Genomic DNA, 19,188 nt, shown 5'->3' on the forward strand with positions numbered 1-19,188 from the left:
AAAAAGCTGTTAAATAATGGTCCCAAAGCAAAGAAGTGATACACATGTACCTGAGCAATTTAGGCTTTGATCTGGGAAGGAGTTTGCTTATGTGACACACCCTTTAGAATTGGGGATTTGGACAGTACTAATTCACTTCCTGGTAATAAGGCTTTTTTTTTTTTATGTTACTCATGTTAATATTTCCCTATTACTGTGTGTTTCAGAAAATATTTCTCTAAAGATCATTATATAGGTTTGAGCTTCAAAAAATAAGTGAAGGCCACTATTGGCAGGAGAGCAGAAAGAGTATTAACTGAAGACCATTATTAAATGGGAGACTGAAAAGGGGTGAGGGGGAGAGAGAGAAGATAATCTACAGTACGTAGACTGTAAGCTAGGTTTACAGGAGCCTGATGTACACTCAAAGGTTCTGTATTTTAATAGGCTATAAAAATGTTTCAACATCACGGATATGAATCAAACCAATTTTTTTTTTTAATAAAATCCAAAAAGTTAACGCTAAAAGTTCATCCTTAATTCATGCTATTGGCTACACGGAGCAAGTGATATTAGCCCTTCACTTTCACGAGCATCAAGTTCCCATGACATTATTTTAAAATATCGTCTATTTATGGGGTGCTTTTCATCCGAAAAGATCCTAACACATTTCAAAAACTGAAATTGTCTATGTACAGCACTGCTGACGTGTAGCCACCTCTGGGGCACGGAATAACAACCAGGTAGCACAAAACAAGCCACATGACTGTACTGGTAAAATATGTATAAACATCCATGATACTAGGCATGTACTCGGGGCACCTAGCCCCTCTTGCAGCTCCAACCTCAACAGCTCTATTTTTAGTGCACTAGTGTGATGACAGCTAGCAGGGTATGTCTCCTCGAGGTACAATTTACACTGAAGTGCAGACATACCCCATGAAACCCAGAGTGCAGATCTCAGCATACATGTAAGGGAAGTTGTTAACCTTAGCTGGTTTCTGTACTGCTCTTCTCCTCGTTCAGCCTCTCTCCGTAGTGCAAGCTCTTTTTCTTGAAGCTGCTGCTGCCGTAATAACTGCCCTTTCAGCCTCTGCTGGTGTAGAGATTCCTGATGTTCCCTTAGCTGTCTGGCTTCTTCAGCTCTTCGGGCGGCCAGATGCTGTTGTTCCAACTGTTCTTCATAGGCCAGTTTGTATCTTTTTGTTACACTCTGTGTCAAGAAGTGAAAGAAACATGTTTGAATATATACCCTTCTGAACCTGCCTTCTTGGGTACCTATTTCCCTTCACTATCGGAATGATTTTCCTGGTAGAACGCATATTACCAGCAGGGGACGTGCTAAAACCACTGATGCCAGAAAAGTAGAGGTTGGGAGGAGGGGGGAGAATTATGCAGGCAATGGATAAGATGGAGAACAATGTATAAATAGCTGTTTTGTGATCATAGAGTCAAACTTCACTCTTGAAGCGTTCATCATCTTACTTGACGTTACACCTTAAATGCTCCCATTATAATCACAGCTGCTTTTTTTTTTTAAAGGGAAATTAGAATACCTGAGGCTGTGGTATAGTTTTTAACACCATAAATCTGACACTGCCACAGTACTAAGATCCCACGTTGACAGGCACTTGACATATTTTAGAATGTTAAAAAAATATTGGTACTATTGGCTGTCTGAGGCTGTCTGAAGGAGCATGGGAGGTAGGGTTGATCATGTGGTCAGAGTGCAGGTGAAAGAATCAAAGGTTTGTGATAAATGCAGTTTATCCTATGGCTATCTCCAATACATACCAACATATAGTACGTGTCCTCCAACCCACACTCCAAATACATCCTGTGTAATATCTGAACTAAATGCAAACTCTGCTGACCTACTCAAGCACAGTTGGGTAAATGACACAGCTTGAAAGCATCACCAAATTGTGGGCTTTGTTTTTGTTTTTTGGTACATTACTAAAAAATGATAGCCATGGAAGAATATAGAGATTATTGACAAAATTAGAATTCAATGGTGGTTTTATTCTTGACTGGAATGAGAGCTTGACTGGGTCTTAAATGAGAGACTAAACATTGTTTGCAACCAGGCACACTAGAGGCAGGTATTGCGCAATCTTCTGCCATTGCAGCCAAATCATAGCCTCATAGCCTACTATGTCCCTACCTACCATTCCAGTCCAGAGCACCTCAGCCAACGTTTTCCCATCAGGCTTGAATTCTGTGAATGTTTTGTTAGATGGATAAATGCATACGGGGCTTGGATGAGACCAACAAATAAATTGTTCTGCTTGAGACCTGACCCAGAATGTATTTCCAGGTCTTATTGTTTCTATTTAAAGCTCCCCAGAATATACCTTGCCTTTACTATTCATTAAATTCCCTTTGCTCCTCTAGGCATGTTCATCTTACAGCTAAAATGCTTTGTGAAAATATTAGCAAACACTTGAATGAAGAGTGTTTACTAAAGTTATACCAATAACTGAAAGGGAAATGTAATTGCATTTGCTATGGCAGATGACACTTCAAATCTAATATTGTAAAGAAAATCCCCCCAAAAACTCAAACACAAACCTTCCCTCCCACAACCCCCAAACTTTAGATTGGACTCAATGTGGCTTCCCTTTTGCACCTGCAGTTATTTGCAAGTGGAATTCATGTCATTTAGACATTTACGCCCAATTCAGAAAGCACTTTATCATGTGCTTAACTTTAAGCATATGCTTAGTCCCAGGCATTTAAGTGCTGTGTTTTAAATGTTGTCTTATTCCTCAACTGCCTGCAAATCCAAATGATACTAATTACATCTGCAACTAATTGCAGGTGCAAGGCAGGGCCTGCAGTTGACAGGTGCCAGAAAGGGTGATTGATGTTGAGAAGAGAATCTTGCACCTCTGAGTGAATGCGTTCACCCAGCATGTTGTCTGCTTCCTCTTTATGTTCCTGTTCTTTCCAGTCATGTTCTTCTGGTGCTTGATCCTGTTCTTCCACCAAGTTCTCAGGTTGTCCTGCCTGCTCCATTTCCTCTTCCTCGAGTTCTTTTTTGTGTTCCTCTTCAACTTGGTCCATGTGTTGCTCTTCATCTTCTCCTGCTTCTTGTTGCTCCTGAATATTCAGTTCCTTGTGAGGGTGACCCTCATTTGCTTTTCTGCTCAAATGTAAAGGTTCATCTCCATCTTCTCTTCTCTTGGAATTTATTTCTTCCCTTTCCTGTGGCTTCTCCTTATTCTGGGGTACCTGTGTAAAATGATATATTAATTCCATGATATTTCAGAGATGTCTACGTCTAGAGTCCATGACACTATAAAACATTTGCATGACTTCCATAAAGGTTTAATATTTTATAATGTTCATAAAAGAAAATGTCCACCTGTTTATTATCATCAGTGATTGGGTCTGATAATCACTCAAAGCCTCTTTCATGTAGACCTCAACGTGATCTGAAGTAGCAGCTAGACATCTGTCTACCTATTTGTATGTGTAAACAGACTCATCTTTATTAATATGAGCATCCACATTAATTGTTGGCACAAGAGGATACAATTTATTTAGGGCACAACGTTGTGCCTGCAAAATTCAGTAGTTGCTGAATATCTGACTCATAATTTAAACTCAGATTTGGTTATGTTCTAGAAAATGCTAAGGGTGAGATTTCCAACCTTGATCATGATGATCAGCACATTATTCTAAAAATAGAGTCTTATTGAAGTCAGTGATAACTTGTGGAGTAAAATATTACTCCACATGAGTAAAGGTGGCATAAATCAGCTATGTTCTACAATAAAAAATTAAGGCCCAGATTCTAATACACTTACTCATGCTGAGTAGAATTTCACTCAATAGCTAGAACTGATGGGCCTACGTCTGGAGTAAGGTACTACTCAATGTGAACATGGGTATCAGAATCTATTCCTTGGATCTATGCAACTAAAAAATGACAATAACATAAAATAACTCAACCCACTTTTAATCTAAAATGAAGCCCAAAATATTTATCTTCCAGTTTAAAAAAAAAAAAAAGGTGTTTTATTTTTAGGCTTGGCAGAATTCAATTTTTATGTTTTATCATGGTAATGGATAATATTGATGTTTATTTTAAAGCATTTTTTTCAATTGTTATCAATATTTATTAAATTTTTACATTTGCACAAAATGTGGGGTTTCACACAATTATTTAATGACAGATGCTGAGGTTCAAGAAGTTAAAGCTGTAGAACAGTTAAAACACAAATTGTTATCATAAGTCAAAATATGTCAAAAGTAAATATGTTTAAATCAAGTTCTCAAGCAACATTTTTCTTTGCCTATCTGTAAATTTTGATGTTCAGATTACTGATATATAAATCTAATTCCTCCGAGCCTATTTGTTTTGATTCAGAAATATTTATTCTCAACTTGCAGAGACACATGTCAAATAAGAGCTCACCCCCGGATTTTACATGTGAACCTGCACTTTTCTTTTCATGTAGCTAAAAATGTTTGAATTGTAAAATATTGAAAAGGTACATTCAGTTTTCTTCAGAATTTGTGTTTCAACCAAAACAATCGGGCAAATTCAACACTAATTGAATCTGCATTTTTCATCCAAAAAAGACTTTTGTCCAAAAAATTTCATCAACCCCTTGTTGAAAATCATTAGGGAAAAAAATTGCTGCAGCAGTCAATGATTTTCACCTCTTTTTGCTCTTCAGCTGCATTTTTCTCATGTGGTGGGAGGTCACTATTTGGAGGTGTTGCTCCTGCCACTGTCGCTTCCTGTGGAACATTTGGCTGCTCTAACTTTTCAGGTTGTCGAAAACTTGGCATTTTGTTGAGTGTGTCCTTCAGTTGTTTATATTCTTCTACCTGGGACTAAAATTGAAATATACCCATTGTACTACACCAGACAAGCATGTTATTAAAATACACACTCGCTCCGGAGTGAGTTTGTTGGCAAAATGGGTACACAGAATCACTCAACATGCACATCAGATCAAACATCAAGATTTTAAGACTGGTTGTTTCCATGCATTAGATAGCCGTGATTTAATACGTATTCATCAATCACAGTGAACATGCAAATTCAAACCACGCAGGAAAATCCCTACAGTACAGCGATGGCGATTAGTTTTTCATGCCAGGCAGAAGAAGAGCTGAAGGGAATGATTAAATTTTCTTTGCACACTTTAAAATGAAAGAAACAGAGTGCCATGGATTGTTTCTCATCTGCTCAGTAGCAAGAGATGCAATTCTTTTTAGAAACAGTAATCAAGTTTAAAAAAAAAAGTCACAAGTGATTAAAAATTCTCAGCTATCTTCAACCTTTAGATAATTGGTAACAATAGACAAGAGTCAAGAGAAAATATTATGGGAGAAAAAAAATCAATCACGCTGGAGCAACTTTAATGGAAAACAACAAATAAAGTAACAACACTTCCACTGGTGGAAGGGAGTGAGTGGGAAGGGAAAAGATAAATTTAGAGCTGCTAAACATCCCTTCAGTAAGTAAGATGTCAGGGATCCACTTCTTTGCAACTGCACTGATGTTTTTCAGGCCAATGGAAGATCTGTTCACTTTCAGCAAGCTACCCATGCTGGACGTTCAGGCAGGATTGGGAAACTTTTCACAAGCCACTCCCCATAAAGCAGGTGTACAAGAAAAAACCATTCAACTCAGAAAGCAGGGTATTTTCAGAAGGGGCATCTTTCATAACCAATTACATCTATCAGATACACGAAAGGTAGTGCCTAGCACTGCAGCTTACCATTTACATATAACCCCTCCACCTTCTCCTGTTCCACTTCCCCTCTCCTTGTGTTAAGGTTTATAACTCTGTGGGAAAACATTTAACACTATTTGGAGCTAAAACTTGCCACATAATCACTCAGCTTTAAACAACTCTTAAAAATCGCTCAAAGCACTCTTTCTTGTTGAAGGGGAAAGAGTGGGTTCTAAAGGCATCAGATTCTCTGTTACTCTTGTGAGGAACTACTGATTGGGAGTAAATAAAATGAAATGGTTCAAGTTATTATTTTGGTAAAAACGCCAACATTTTTTTGGTGATTTAAAAAAATAAATAAATCCAAATGAAGGTTTAGCAATTGGCTACAGTACACACCCAGTGACTGTGTAAGTCCCTTGGTGTACTTGATATAATATCATAACGATCAATAGTACATCAGACAAACATGATGCATCATATCAAATCAATATATAATATTGATACAAAACAAACTCCACAGTGCTACAGATTGACATGATGCAGTATGTGATAATAGGTCCGAAGTTAGACGCACCTCAAAGCATCTTCAAAACACTATGTCATCGATTAAAAGGGACAGGCCTAAACGCAAAGTAGAATGTGAAGTAATTACAAGTCTGGCTTTTCTGGAGGGAGGTCTCACTTTCTCTGTGTCCCCCTCCTCTGCTTGATTCATGGGAGTCTCTGACTATGCATTTTACAGAAAAGATTAAAGACAATGTTAACTACAGTCCTTGGATAAAACTGGAATTAAGGGTCTTAAACATAAAAGGTTATCCTTGAATCTAAATTTCCTTTCCCCTTAATGGCCATAAACCAGAGATTACTATATACAGGATATTCTTAACAGTGTTCTCAGTTCCTCCAATTCAGGACTCAAAGGTTGATGCTATACTCCACCCCACTACACAAATCATTCCAAGCTAAAAGTTGTCATCCAAGGTCTTAGCCTAAAGGGAATTAATATTGGCATGAAAATAGAGTTTATAATATATATTAACTTTTCTGGCTCTTTGAGCTATAGAAATCCACATAAGTGGTGGTACTTTAAAGATTCAAGTCACAAATATTAGTGTAGTGTTGACTGCTGACATTATCCATCCTTTTAAATATCTACCACATGTCCAACAATGATAGGGTGCCTTTTTGAATGGTTTGTCTGAGTAGAACTGCTGTGAATCCTTTCTTCAGCAGGTTTGCAAGAAAAGCAATGCAAACTGTGTTAAGTATCACCTGTTGATTTCACAGAATTCACAAGATGTATGAGTACGCTGTTCAATAGGATGAGTGTAACATTATGTATGTGGACAGATAAAGTCTAAAGAAAAGCAAGTGTAGGTTTTGTGTTTAAGGGGACGAACCATAGCCCAGCGTAATCAATGAAAAGTTTCCTATTGGCTTCAGTAGACTTTGGCTTAGGCCCTAGGTGGGATTACAGGAGACCTATTTTTGAAGAGTTTAGCAAACAGGCCCCTGGACTTTAGCCGATAGTGGAAGAAAGATTATTGCCTGCTACTTTGAAAAATTGGCTTCCAGCACATATTGCTATCTGAAATGACATGTCTTTACTTTTTTCAGTCTGTGAAATCCAATTATGGAAGAACATCAAAACACTGGCCTGTCCATTAGTATATAACCTACCTTCAACAGCAAACAGAATTTATGAAGAAACACTCAATCCTGTAGCTCCCACTCAAGATTCCAAAGATTTTTATAGTATTTTTTTTACATACACTAGATTCCTGTTTTCCTTCCTGATCCAGTCTCTTGCCATACTAATCTAAAGGTAGGCACTACCATCCTAGCTTCCCCCAGAACTTTGCTTTTCATCATTATCCTCCTTGATCTTTTGGTAATAGTTTTCCCAAGATAAGCAGCAGACCTATACCTCACTATTGGGACATGTGGCTACTACTGGAATAGCTGGCTGGCTGTGTAATTTGCCATCAAGATAATAGCTCTTTATCTTGTATATACAATTTTTTTAAACTTGTTAATGCTCTTCCTTTTTAGTGTCTCCAAAGCCCATGTGGTGTTCTATATTCCTCCATGCACACTCTGTCTCTACTGCACCAGCTAGTCCTTTACACTCCACCTGCTTTGTTATGCTAGCATACACAAAGCTAGACCACATAGGCTTTTTAAATGAACCAGTTCTTTAAATGTGATGTGTTCCTCAAGTGTCAGAGCCCTGACACCTTGAGTTAACCAAAGTTCTATAGGAGAAAGAGAAAGAAAGGAAAGCCTTCTGCAATCTATCATACTTGGAAAGATACCACTCTTATCAGTAATTCATATGCTCAGTTGGACCTATAATGGAGCTGTCAAAGACCAAAACAATTATTTAATTTGCTATAATTTCAAATTTAGCAGAAGCACTTCAAGGCATGCATTTTTCCCTGAGTGTGTAGCAAGGTGTTAACTGCAGATTCCCATGCAAAAAGCTGCATGCATAAGATTATATATATAAAAAGGAGATCTGATATTCTGTTTTCCTTTCTGACCTGTGCAGCAGCTAGTGCACTCTTGTGGTCTTCCAATGTCACTACAAGCTGGTCATGTTGGGAGAGTAAATTCTTATGCTGTTGCTACATAAAAAAGAAGAATGTTACGTATTTCATATTGTTTGTTCTGGATTGCACCAGGTTAACCTTAAATTGAAATATATCCCCACAGATCTTTCAAACTTAAAAATCTTAACTGGGAATAACACGCACTTTGATTTTTTTAATGCGTGTTTAATGTGGAGTTCAATATCAGAGTGGTAGCAGCAAACACCAAATTTAAAGCCAGAGTTTTGTAACCACAGTTGAAAGTTGGAGCAGATGTGGAGAGATAGGACCTAAAATGGAATACACTTCAATATTAACATTATTTACCAAAAGACAAATGACCGTTTATTAAGAAACCTTTCCTTTTGCAAATAAAACAAAACAGAATTTTAAAAGCCCACCAATCTTATATACAGGGCCATTTCAAAACCATGCTGGATCATTTTATTCTTCCTCTGATCCCATCTTTGTATTCACCATCATTCTTTTAGCATTGTAGAATAGCTAAAGTATAGTTGGCAAGAAATAAGTAATATATTTTAGTCATGTTTTTCAGAAAAGTTAAACATTTCCATCATAACCTACCTCCAAGTTGTTGAAATAATGGCAAAGCATTTCACATACACTAGGAGGAGGGTCTATTTCTAGGGAACAGAAACCAACCTTGACATCTTGCAGCTGGGTATGAATATCTTGGTGTGCTTTTCTCAGCTGTCTATTCTCCTCTCGCAAATTATACAGAGATTCTATTAAAAACAAAACAGAATGCAAAGACTGAACTCAATCAGATTTATGCTTTCGTAATTTTAATATCACAAGTTTTAAAGTATTTGCTCTTAAATACTATTAAAGCCTAATTCAAGATGATGTACAAAATAAGGATTATTATATAAATTGCATAAAATACCACATAACTGCAGTGGTAAAACACATGAGATCAGTGCACAGAGATCAAAGGAGCTTGTGCTGACATTAATGTGTTGCTCTCATCCCTATACAAAAACACAACCTTAAACTTTCAAAGCCAAGTTCATTAAATCCAATTAATCAGTTCCTAGATTAAATTTATTTTTGTATGACCATACTTTCATTTCCTGGCTGAGGGCAGGGTCTAGTGGTATGTCCTATATTTAGGAGGGGGGATTGCAAACAGCAGAAGCTTCAGCATGGATCCTGGATGCTATGCTGGGACTCTAACAGAGTAATAACCCCCCAGCCATCACCTCTCCAGGCTGTATGTGGAGTCTGGAAATTTTCTCCCCTAAGACTCAGCAGTTTAATTAGAAGCAGTGACCAGAACTCAAAGGGGATGGAAGTGCGGGATGAAACTGGAAAGTGTGGTAGAAGAGGAGTGGATGCTACCACTAAGAAGGAAAGCAGCAGCATGCCAAATCCAGCCTTCTGCTTCAGGGTTCTGTATGGGTTGGCACCTTTGATTTGCTTTGAGCCACTTCAGGAGCTAGGAAGCTGGGATCTTTCTCCCATCTCTTAGGCAGCTCCAAAGCTGGTAAGTGTGTTGGTGGGGCATGGGAGAGTGTGGCAATAGCCCTCTAGTTTAGGAAGAATACGAGTCCAACCTTTTGTTCTATGCCATTTATATTCTAAGATCCTCCTGACACGAAATGGGACACTTAGAGAAAAATAAGTTATGCTTCAAAGTACTTTACATACTAACTAATTAGTTCTCACGTCATCCTTGTGAGGTAGATAAATATCCTTATTTTAGAGAAAAATATTCTAATATTTTACAGACAGGGAAAATGAGGTAAAGAATGTGAAGTCACTTCACCAAGGGCTCATAGTTAAACTGACAACAGAACTAGCAACTGTGTTTTCATCAGATGTTGGTTGTTTAAGAAGGAGATCCAAAATCAGGCCCAATTTCCCCAGTTTTGAATGTGGAGGTAGGTTCAGAGCTGAGCATTTGAATCCAGCCCCCAACATTTGAAATGTTTCAGGGCCAGGAATCCTGCCCTATCTGTAATCAAGATAGAGTCAAAAAAGCAAAACATACTCTAGTTGGAATTCTCCCAAAAGGTCCCAGAAATACAGGATTGAGAAGCCCAGAGATATGAATGGCAAAACTCAGTAGTAAGAACATGTAAACTGACTGGTAAAGGAGCAAATGCTGAGTGAGCGTGAATGATGACCTGTTATGCTCAGTGTGTGTGAGTGCGCATTTACACGCATACCCAACTCCACTCTCGGTCACACACACCAGGATTGATTTCTACGTTTAAAAAGCAGTGGCAGGTGAAGAGTTTTAAGCTGTGTAGTATGACTGAGTCAGGCTGCATATACCCTTTAGCTTGGAGAGTTCCTGCTCTTTCTCTTCTTGTATTTGTACAGATTTCTGCTTGTGATCGCTGAATGTTCTTCTAAAGTCTTCTCCTTGTTTTCGGTGTTCCTCCTCGAGGTCTGCATGCTGTTTCTTTAGTTCTTCATGTTGACTCTGCAAATGCCAAATTGAACACTGGAAGGAGTTCTGCACCTGCATATCTGGCTATTATCATCTTTGGCAATTTGTTAAATCAGATGAATAGCAAGCATTCATAACAAGGAGTTTATTATTCAAAGCCTGTACGCTACAGTTCCTACTCAACACAAAATTGCCTCTGTGCCTCTGTAGCTCCCTGTTCCAGGGACTTACCATCCCCCTTGGCAGCTGTTATATCCCTCTGAGAGCTGCTGAATACACCTTCTCAGAGGCAGAATCTCACCATTAATAATCTGGATCCACAGCAATATTAGAAGTCAATATTGTCAATGACTTGTCTGCTGCTTCTACAGCCAATATGGAATATTACCTCTATTGGAAACCTCAGAAAACTCTTTACAGCATACTCCCAAAGGTTTCTTCAGATACATGATCCAGCTCCTCTGAGGTCAATGATTCCATTGACTTCAGTGGTGCTGCACTGGACTAACAGTTTCCATTAAAAAGACTTGCAATAGCAGAGATATTGCTGTAAATCTAGAGGAACCCTTAAATCTATAATGGTTAATAAAGTTTCTCATAAATATGTATCAAGAGTAACCAGGAAACCATTGGAGCTGGAAAGACTTCAAAAGTGCTGGAAGGATTTAGGAGTACAATTCCCGTGATGATTAGCAATGGGACCGTGTTCCTAAATCCTTTAGGCATGTCTCAAAATTTCCCTCAAGCATGGGATTTTCAAAAACACTAATACTCTGTCCTTACTGATGTCAGGGTGAGTTTAACTGATTTCAATGGAGCAGAGTTAGGTCAATGTGGAGCACTTTTTGAAAAATCCCACCCTAAAGCATAAAAGTCTGTGACAATGATTCTAGTTCTTTTGATGTAGTAACCTTAAAGGGTCATGTCATGAAGTACAAGTTTAAAACTAACCTGTATTGTGTTTTCTTTCTTTTTCAAGTAAGAACCTAAAAAAACCACACAACTTTGGCTAGCTATTGAAATTGCAATCCTACAAATAACCCCACTTTCACTAGCTAAATATGCCATTTAACTTTTTTTAGGCATCTCTTTTTTTTTCCTTCCAGGAATCTTTTGCTATGCATGTAGCTGCATTTAAGATGAAAAATAACTTAACACCAGAAGGCTATAATTATTAAATTACAAGATATTCTTCTAATACTAAAATATACGGAAGCAGAGCTAGCTACCATTTAAGAAGGGCTATTAATTGTGTACACAGAATTACTTGCCATTGCATATTTTAATGTACATGTTCCCCACTACATATTATATTTGCAACAAGCATAACTGAATAATGCACAAAATTCCATCTTTTTCAATGGACCTGTGCATAATATCTGCATTGAAGTGATTCCATTTGACCCAAAACAATGGCAAATGGAGTAGTTATTTGATTGCAGGATCCCAACTATAAAAATTCTTGAAACTATTTCCAGAATTTATGTCAAAGTATTTATTACTTTGGATACTGAGTACAATTTCTAATATGCAAAATCTTTCCAATTTTACCTAGTGGCATGCATGTCAATATCCCCCTCAAATAACTATGTAACTCACCAGAAAACATAGCTATTCAATACATGATGCAATCAGTTTATCCTTAAAGTACATTCATGAAAGGAAAATATCTTTTTGAAACAATATATTGACTCTTGGAGATGGGACAAAAAAACCTAGTACATTTATTTCTCATATTGCTACCCCCCAAAAGAGAATCTCTCTGGTACCTACCTTCAACATCTGGTGTTGTACATTCAATGTGCTATATCTGCTATTTGAATCTTGCTGAGAAATGAAAATATTAATGTTAATTAGGGACAACAGAATCTCATATCCTGATGCACTTTCATGTTCCTATTCTTTGTAAAGAATATTATACAGAAGCTATAAACTAGCAATTATAATTCAGCATGGAGCCTACCTGACCTGGTCTCTTTTTGGTTCTGAAATATATCAGGTATAGCAATTGTGCAATAGGTGAGGTAGTAATGTATTTTTAATTACACTATTATTCCTCTGACTCTTTTCTTCCCACTTTAGACTCAAAATAAACAGCAACATGCTTTCACTTACTATCACTACAAAGAGTTCTTTACAGACCTCAAATATATTTCCAATGACAGTCTCAACTTGCCTCCTGGCAGCTACTGCACAAACCAAACTTTCTTGGAGATTTAAACTTGCCAATCAAAAAAACCTGGTTACGAGACTGGCTCTGTCCAATAAGAAAAGGACAGCAGCAACAGGATTTATGATACCATCTTCTCTGTTTCTCTCCCTATTCAGTTTTCTCCAGTCAAGATTGGCTGATAGGAGACAGCTATTATAAAAAGAGTACCATTAACTTCAGCTACTATAGTATAAGCGGAGGAGTGTTTGTTTTTCCAAAGTAATTCCCTAGAAAGAAACTTCCTCTCTTACTAGATCATTTGGATCTTTCTAACAGGGCGCATTTAACATACATAACAAAAGTGGAATAAGTCAAAGCTATTTCAATTAGGGTTTTGTAAGTCTCTTATCTTTTTGAATGGTTTTAATTACATACCCTATCCTTTCCTTTGTAAATGGAGTAGTGTCGTTATTCTTTGGTACCAATTCTTTAACATTCTATTTTATTTTATTTTATTTTTTTTTTACTTACCCTTCCTTTATTTAGTGTTTCTTGTGCTTCCAATTTATAAACAAGAAAGTCTAGGAAATAATAAAAAAGGAGACTATTAAAGAAATATTTCACTGACAAAAAAGCTTGGGGGCCAGAGTCTGTAGATACTCTGTATTCAAAATACCTTCTTGTAAATGGGAATTCCACACACAAAGTAGCTACAAAGTTGGGGAATGTTGCATTTACAGCTTTCCTGAGGAACTATAAAAACTAAGGAAATACTTTGAATTTTAAATCTGATCGTCAAAGTATTTGCATATAAAACTGTTTATGCCAGTACTGTACAAAGTATGGCAAGGCAAGCCTGGGACTACTGGTTGGAAACTAAATGTGTTTCAGAAGTCTTATGTACTACATTTAAAGGCCCAATAGCACTATTAAAAGGAAAGGGGAAGTTAAATTGTGCATTTTCCTATGAGAAGATAACACTTTAAAATCTTCTTCAGCCACAAGAACACAGGAAAGTCAAAAAGCAAAAAACACTTCCCACACTCTTTTCATTGTGAATTCCTTTGTACTCTTCTTTATTTTCTAATTCTGAAAAAGCTGACTTGCCCTTTACAAAACTAATGATTTATTGTTGTCCACTAGGTGGCACCACAAAACCATCTAGGATTTTAGGGCAAGAAAACCCCAAACAGCTTTTAATGCTTTTTAATCTTTTGTATTAACTGAAGGCCTATGAATCGCCTAGCTAGCAGCAACTATTTTTAGGAAGAGTGCAAGGTGGACTTTCATTACCTTATGCCTTAACATTTCAAACAAGTAATGTACACCATGAAAAATTACTTAGAAAAGTTACCAAAACTATTGTACTCTTAAAACTTTTGCAGACGGTGGCTTTTTAAAAAGAAAAATATGTATTATTTGCATAATCAAACACAGCATATGTCCAGTACTATATTATTCAAGGACATTTAACTAAGACCCAGATTCACAAATCATCTCTATTCCGGACAGGCGTTTTAAGCATGTACTTCACTTTAAACACACAAGTTTCTGAATTGGGGCCTAACTGAATACCTTATTGCATGCATCAAATGGTCATATGCCTTATGGAGGTTTTTTTTTTAAATATCCAATAAAAGGACTTGTGCATATATTTATATCATAGAAATTCAATATGCTGTGTCTAGCAACCTGTCTATACCAGTGGACCTACCAGTGAATTACAGGGATCCATAATTTATAAAATTAACATATATAACTGAGAAAAATGAAAAACAAGATTTTTACCTTCTTTTGCTTTCTTATGTTCAAGCCTTTCCTTCTGTAAAGACTTTTCTAATCTTGACCTGTGCTCATAGACAACTGAAAAGAGAAAGATTTGAACATAGGAATTCATTTTACAGATAATACAAAGGGGAACAATACATAACAAATAGTATTGGTGCAGAATGCATAAGGACAATCCAAAGTCAGTTATACCAACTGATTTCAGAGTAGCAGCCGTTTTAGTCTGTATCCGCAAAAAGAACAGGAGTACTTGTGTCACCTTAGAGACTAACAATTTATTTGAGCATAAGCTTTTGTGGGCTACAGCCCACCATCCGATGAAGTGGGCTGTAGCCCACGAAAGCTTATGCTCAAATAAATTTGTTAGTCTCTAAGGTGCCACAAGTACTCCTGTTCTTTATACCAACTGAGAATCTGGTCCTTAAACTTTAGTCCTAGCCATTTAAACTTTTATTTATTACTCAAATTCGGTTTGTGCTCTCTCTCTATCTGTGGCAAGTGAGTTATACACTCAATTTGTTTATGGGGATGGTCAATGCTGGTAGGCCTAAAATTAGACCTACCAGTTTATTTTTATTTCTTTGGTATGCATGTGTGAATTTTGCCATATTTCCAATCTCTTCTGCCTTGCTTGTGAAAAAGACAAATGAAATATTCAAAAATCCTGCTTAGAGTTCTTCAAGACCAGAATTCTTGCAGCACTCCACTTGCTCCCAAGAAGGGAATAGGCAAGTAAAGTAGTAGGACAGATGAGAAAGGCGGAATAGTGCAGTGGTTGGCGGGTTAGCCTTGAAGTTGGGAAACTTGGGTTCAGTTCTCTGCTCTGCCAGACATATTGTATGACCTTGGGAAAGTCACTTAGTTGCTCTGTGTCTCAGTTTCCCATCTGTAAAATTAGGATAATAGTACTTCCATACCTCACTAAGGATAACTACATTGAAGACTCAAGTATGGGGAGGCCATATAAGTACCTCATAGTAGATTCAGACATAAACAATGTCTGATACAAATAATCTCTTCTTTCTATCCCAGACCCCAGCTGAGTGGGACATCTTGTATAGAATCTGATTGTCTTTTGGATGCCCACTCTCAGCAAATACATGGTGCTGATGTCTGAATCCACTTTGTTTCAGAATACGTGGGCCCTGTCATCCTTCAAAGTAATACTAACTCAGAGAAGCTATCTCATTTTTTTCAGATTATCAGTCCAAGTATGAAAATTCCTAATTCAGGAGAGCATCTCAGTTCAGGAAGGGAATCTAAGCTCCACTGATTTCAATGGGATTTAAACCTATGAGTAAATTTAACCATGTCCTTAAGTACTTTCTTGAATAGAGGTCAAAACTTCTAAACTGCTTTTCACAGGTTATATTAATTATTGCCGTAGTGGCAATTAAACACTTTAGTTAAAGATATAATTTCAACCCAAATCTCGTGTGTGTGAATTTTTTTTCAATCCTCAGTTGTTACAAGTAATACCTACAGTTACTGTAACTAAAATGAGATACAATTTTATCTCAATTTTTTCCAGTTTGTTTACTTTGTATATCTAAAGCATTTTGTTTGAGTCAGCTTTGCTTTTTCCTCTCGATAGTCAGTTATTTGCCTGGGTTTTGCACAGAGCAACTGGGTGAGAAAAATATTTAAAACAGGAAAATATGATTTGTAAAAACCACAAAAATTGTTGCATGGTCTCAGACATATGTAGTTGCTGAAATCACTTTTGCTTATTTAAATTGACTGGATTAGATATGATATCTTTTTATCCTCTGTTTACTTGTTATTGTAAAAAGTGAGGCATATAGAGCTTTGCTTATATAAGCAAGTAGTGTAAGACAATATATAATCAGATGCTGCTTTGGGTATCAGCAGCAAAATTTATTTACCTCAAGTGACAATAAACCAGCATCAAGACAAATCAATATATGTATTGTTTGGTGCTGTAAAACGATCTAAAAAATTAATCACGAGATTTTAAAAAATTGTCATTAATCGCAATTTTAATTGCACTATTAAACAATAATACAATACCATTTATTTAAATATTTTTGGATGTTTTCATCTATACTGATTTCAGTTACAACTCAGAACACAGTGCTGATGATGGGTTCTGCTCAATAATGATCCAAAGAAGTGCAGACCTATGCACATTCATTTAAATCATTTGAGTCAGATGACACCAACAGAAGGTTGATTTTCTTTTTTGGTGGTTTGGGCTCTGTAGTTTCCACGTCGGAGTATTGCTTTTTTAAGACTTCTGACAACATGTTGCACACCTTGTACCTCTCAAGATTTTGAAAGGCACGTCAGATTCTAAAAGCTTGGGTTGAGTACTGTAGCTATCTTTAGAAATCATATATTGGTTACTCCTGGGGGAATTCTGCGCCAAAAAATCCCAAATTCTGTACCAAAAATGAAAAATTCTGCATATTTTATTTGTCAAAATAATGCAATATAATCACATCAGTTTCACTTATTGTGGTAATTTATTTAAACTACCATACAGAAAAAAAATCACAACTGTTTAGCATTTCCTAAACACATGATGGTTATGTTACAAATACACCTCTACCCCGATATAACGCTGTCCTCGGGAGCCAAAAAATCTTACCGTGTTATAGGTGAAACTGTGTTATATCAAACTTGCTTTGATCCACCGGAGCGCGCAGCCCTGCCCCCTCAGAACACTGCTTTACCGCGTTATATCCGAATTCGTGCTATATCGGGTCGCGTTATATCGGGGTAGAGGTGTACTTGGTAACCAAGACCCTGCATTCCATTTGTAATCCTGGATTTTCATTTAAATTACATTACATTTTATTTTTCTGTTTGGTGTTCTGTAAAGTAGAATGTCGCTTTAAATTGCTCAGACTTTCACACATGAAAGTCATACAGTTTTGCTAGTTATTGTCCTGCTTTTTTTTTTAAATGGATAAGTAAAATAGATCCTGAGCTGTAGTCTAACCCCCTTGTGCCTCTCTGGCACAGGAAAAAGAGTGAGAAAGCACACAGACTTCCTAGCTGAGGATTCCATTACTGTCATTTACAATAAGACTCCTTTTCACCACTTTGGCAAGGTAAAGGAACCTTAATTGACTGGGAATAATTATAAGAATAAGAATGGGAACAATTAACTAACAATGGGAACATTAGCAGCCTGCCTGCTTAGTTGTTACATTTCTGCTCTGCCACAGGGACAGAGCGTCCTTCACACAGCCCTACGCAGCCAAACCTGGGATGCAGCAAGTATAACTGCAAGCGAGAGGGACAGAGTGAGTCTCCCTCACTTGTTCGCACGCAGACAGGCACCCAGGCCCACACCCTTAACGTCTCTCCACAGATGCACGCACCCATGCCCAGCCTCCCCCTGCAGTGATCTGCTGTCTGCTGCCAGCTGCTCCCAGCAGACGTGCCCGGGCTGCTGCAGAAGGGGTGTGTGTTCCCCACAGATTTCTTGGCTCCCCCATTTTTCTGACGGTGAGCCAAGAAATCTATGGGAGGTATGAATTCTGTGCCCGCACAGGGGCACAGAAATCCCCCAGGAGTAATTGGTATCTTCTTTGGGTCTTGTCAAATCTGCAGTGAAAGTGTTCTTAAATCAAACAACATGTGCTGGGTCGTCATTCAAGACTGCTATATAACATGAAATATATGACAGAATACAGGTAAAACCATGGAGCAGGAGACATACAATTCTTCCCTAAGGAGTTCAGTCACAAATTTAATTAACACATTATTTTTAATGAGTGACATCAACATGAAAGCATGTCCTCTCGAATGGTGGTCAAAGCACAAAGGGACATGTGAATGTTTAGCATATCTGGCATGTAAATATCTTGCAACACCGGCTACAACAGTGTCATGCGAATACCTGTTCTCACTTTCAGGTGACATTGTAAATAAGAAGCAGGCAGCATTATCTCCCATAAATGTAAACAAACTTGTTTGTACTAATGATTGGCTGAACAAGAAGTAGGACTGAGTGAACCTGTAGGCTTTAATGTTTTACATTTGTTTTGTTTTTGAGTGCAGTTATGTAAAAAAAAAAAAAAAAATCTACATTTGTAAGTTGCACTTTCACAATAAAGAGATCGCACTACAGTACTTGTATGAGATGAATTGAAAAATATATATTTTTTTTTACAGTGCAAAAATTTATAATAAAAATATAAAGTAATCACTGTATACATGGTATTCTGTGTTGTAATTGAAATCAATATATTTGAAATTGCAGAAACACATCCAAAAATATTTATAATAAATTTTAACTGGTATTCTATTATTATTTAACAGTGCGATTAAAACAGTGGTTAATTGCAACTAATCTTTTTAATCTAGCTAATTTATTTTGCATTAATCAATTGAATTTACTGTGATTGACAGCCCTGGTGCTAAATGCATTCAGTGTTAGTCATTCAATCAACTGTCCTGGAATTGCATGTTTCCCTACACTAGTTAAAGAAATTGGCGGCCCTAAAAAATAACTGTTGTCCTCTGAGGTTTGTTTGAATTCATCTGCAGTCAGCCATGTGTATGCATGATGGGACAGATATAATCCTT

The 19,188-nt window shown here is 37.2% G+C and overlaps 1 protein-coding gene across 4 annotated transcripts in view; it reads right to left on the reverse strand.

Moving 5' to 3' along the window:
- The window catches only part of GOLIM4 (golgi integral membrane protein 4), a 64,014-nt gene that overhangs the window by 10,557 nt on the left and 34,269 nt on the right, over positions 1–19,188 (reverse strand). For 2 of the 4 annotated variants that reach the window (XM_034781482.1, XM_034781481.1), the window contains 9 exons: positions 14,629–14,703; positions 13,372–13,421; positions 12,462–12,515; positions 10,571–10,721; positions 8,933–9,015; positions 8,222–8,305; positions 4,651–4,827; positions 2,869–3,213; positions 969–1,192 (listed from right to left, as the gene is read on the reverse strand). In XM_034781482.1, the coding sequence (XP_034637373.1) occupies positions 969–1,192; positions 2,869–3,213; positions 4,651–4,827; positions 8,222–8,305; positions 8,933–9,015; positions 10,571–10,721; positions 12,462–12,515; positions 13,372–13,421; positions 14,629–14,703 (1,243 nt within the window). The remainder of the gene's footprint in view (positions 1–968; positions 1,193–2,868; positions 3,214–4,650; positions 4,828–8,221; positions 8,306–8,932; positions 9,016–10,570; positions 10,722–12,461; positions 12,516–13,371; positions 13,422–14,628; positions 14,704–19,188) is intronic. The other 2 variants (XM_034781483.1, XM_034781484.1) reach the window with 2 other exon arrangements.

Source organism: Trachemys scripta, chromosome 9 (genome assembly GCF_013100865.1).
Source record: "Trachemys scripta elegans isolate TJP31775 chromosome 9, CAS_Tse_1.0, whole genome shotgun sequence".
Taxonomy (NCBI): domain Eukaryota; kingdom Metazoa; phylum Chordata; order Testudines; family Emydidae; genus Trachemys; species Trachemys scripta.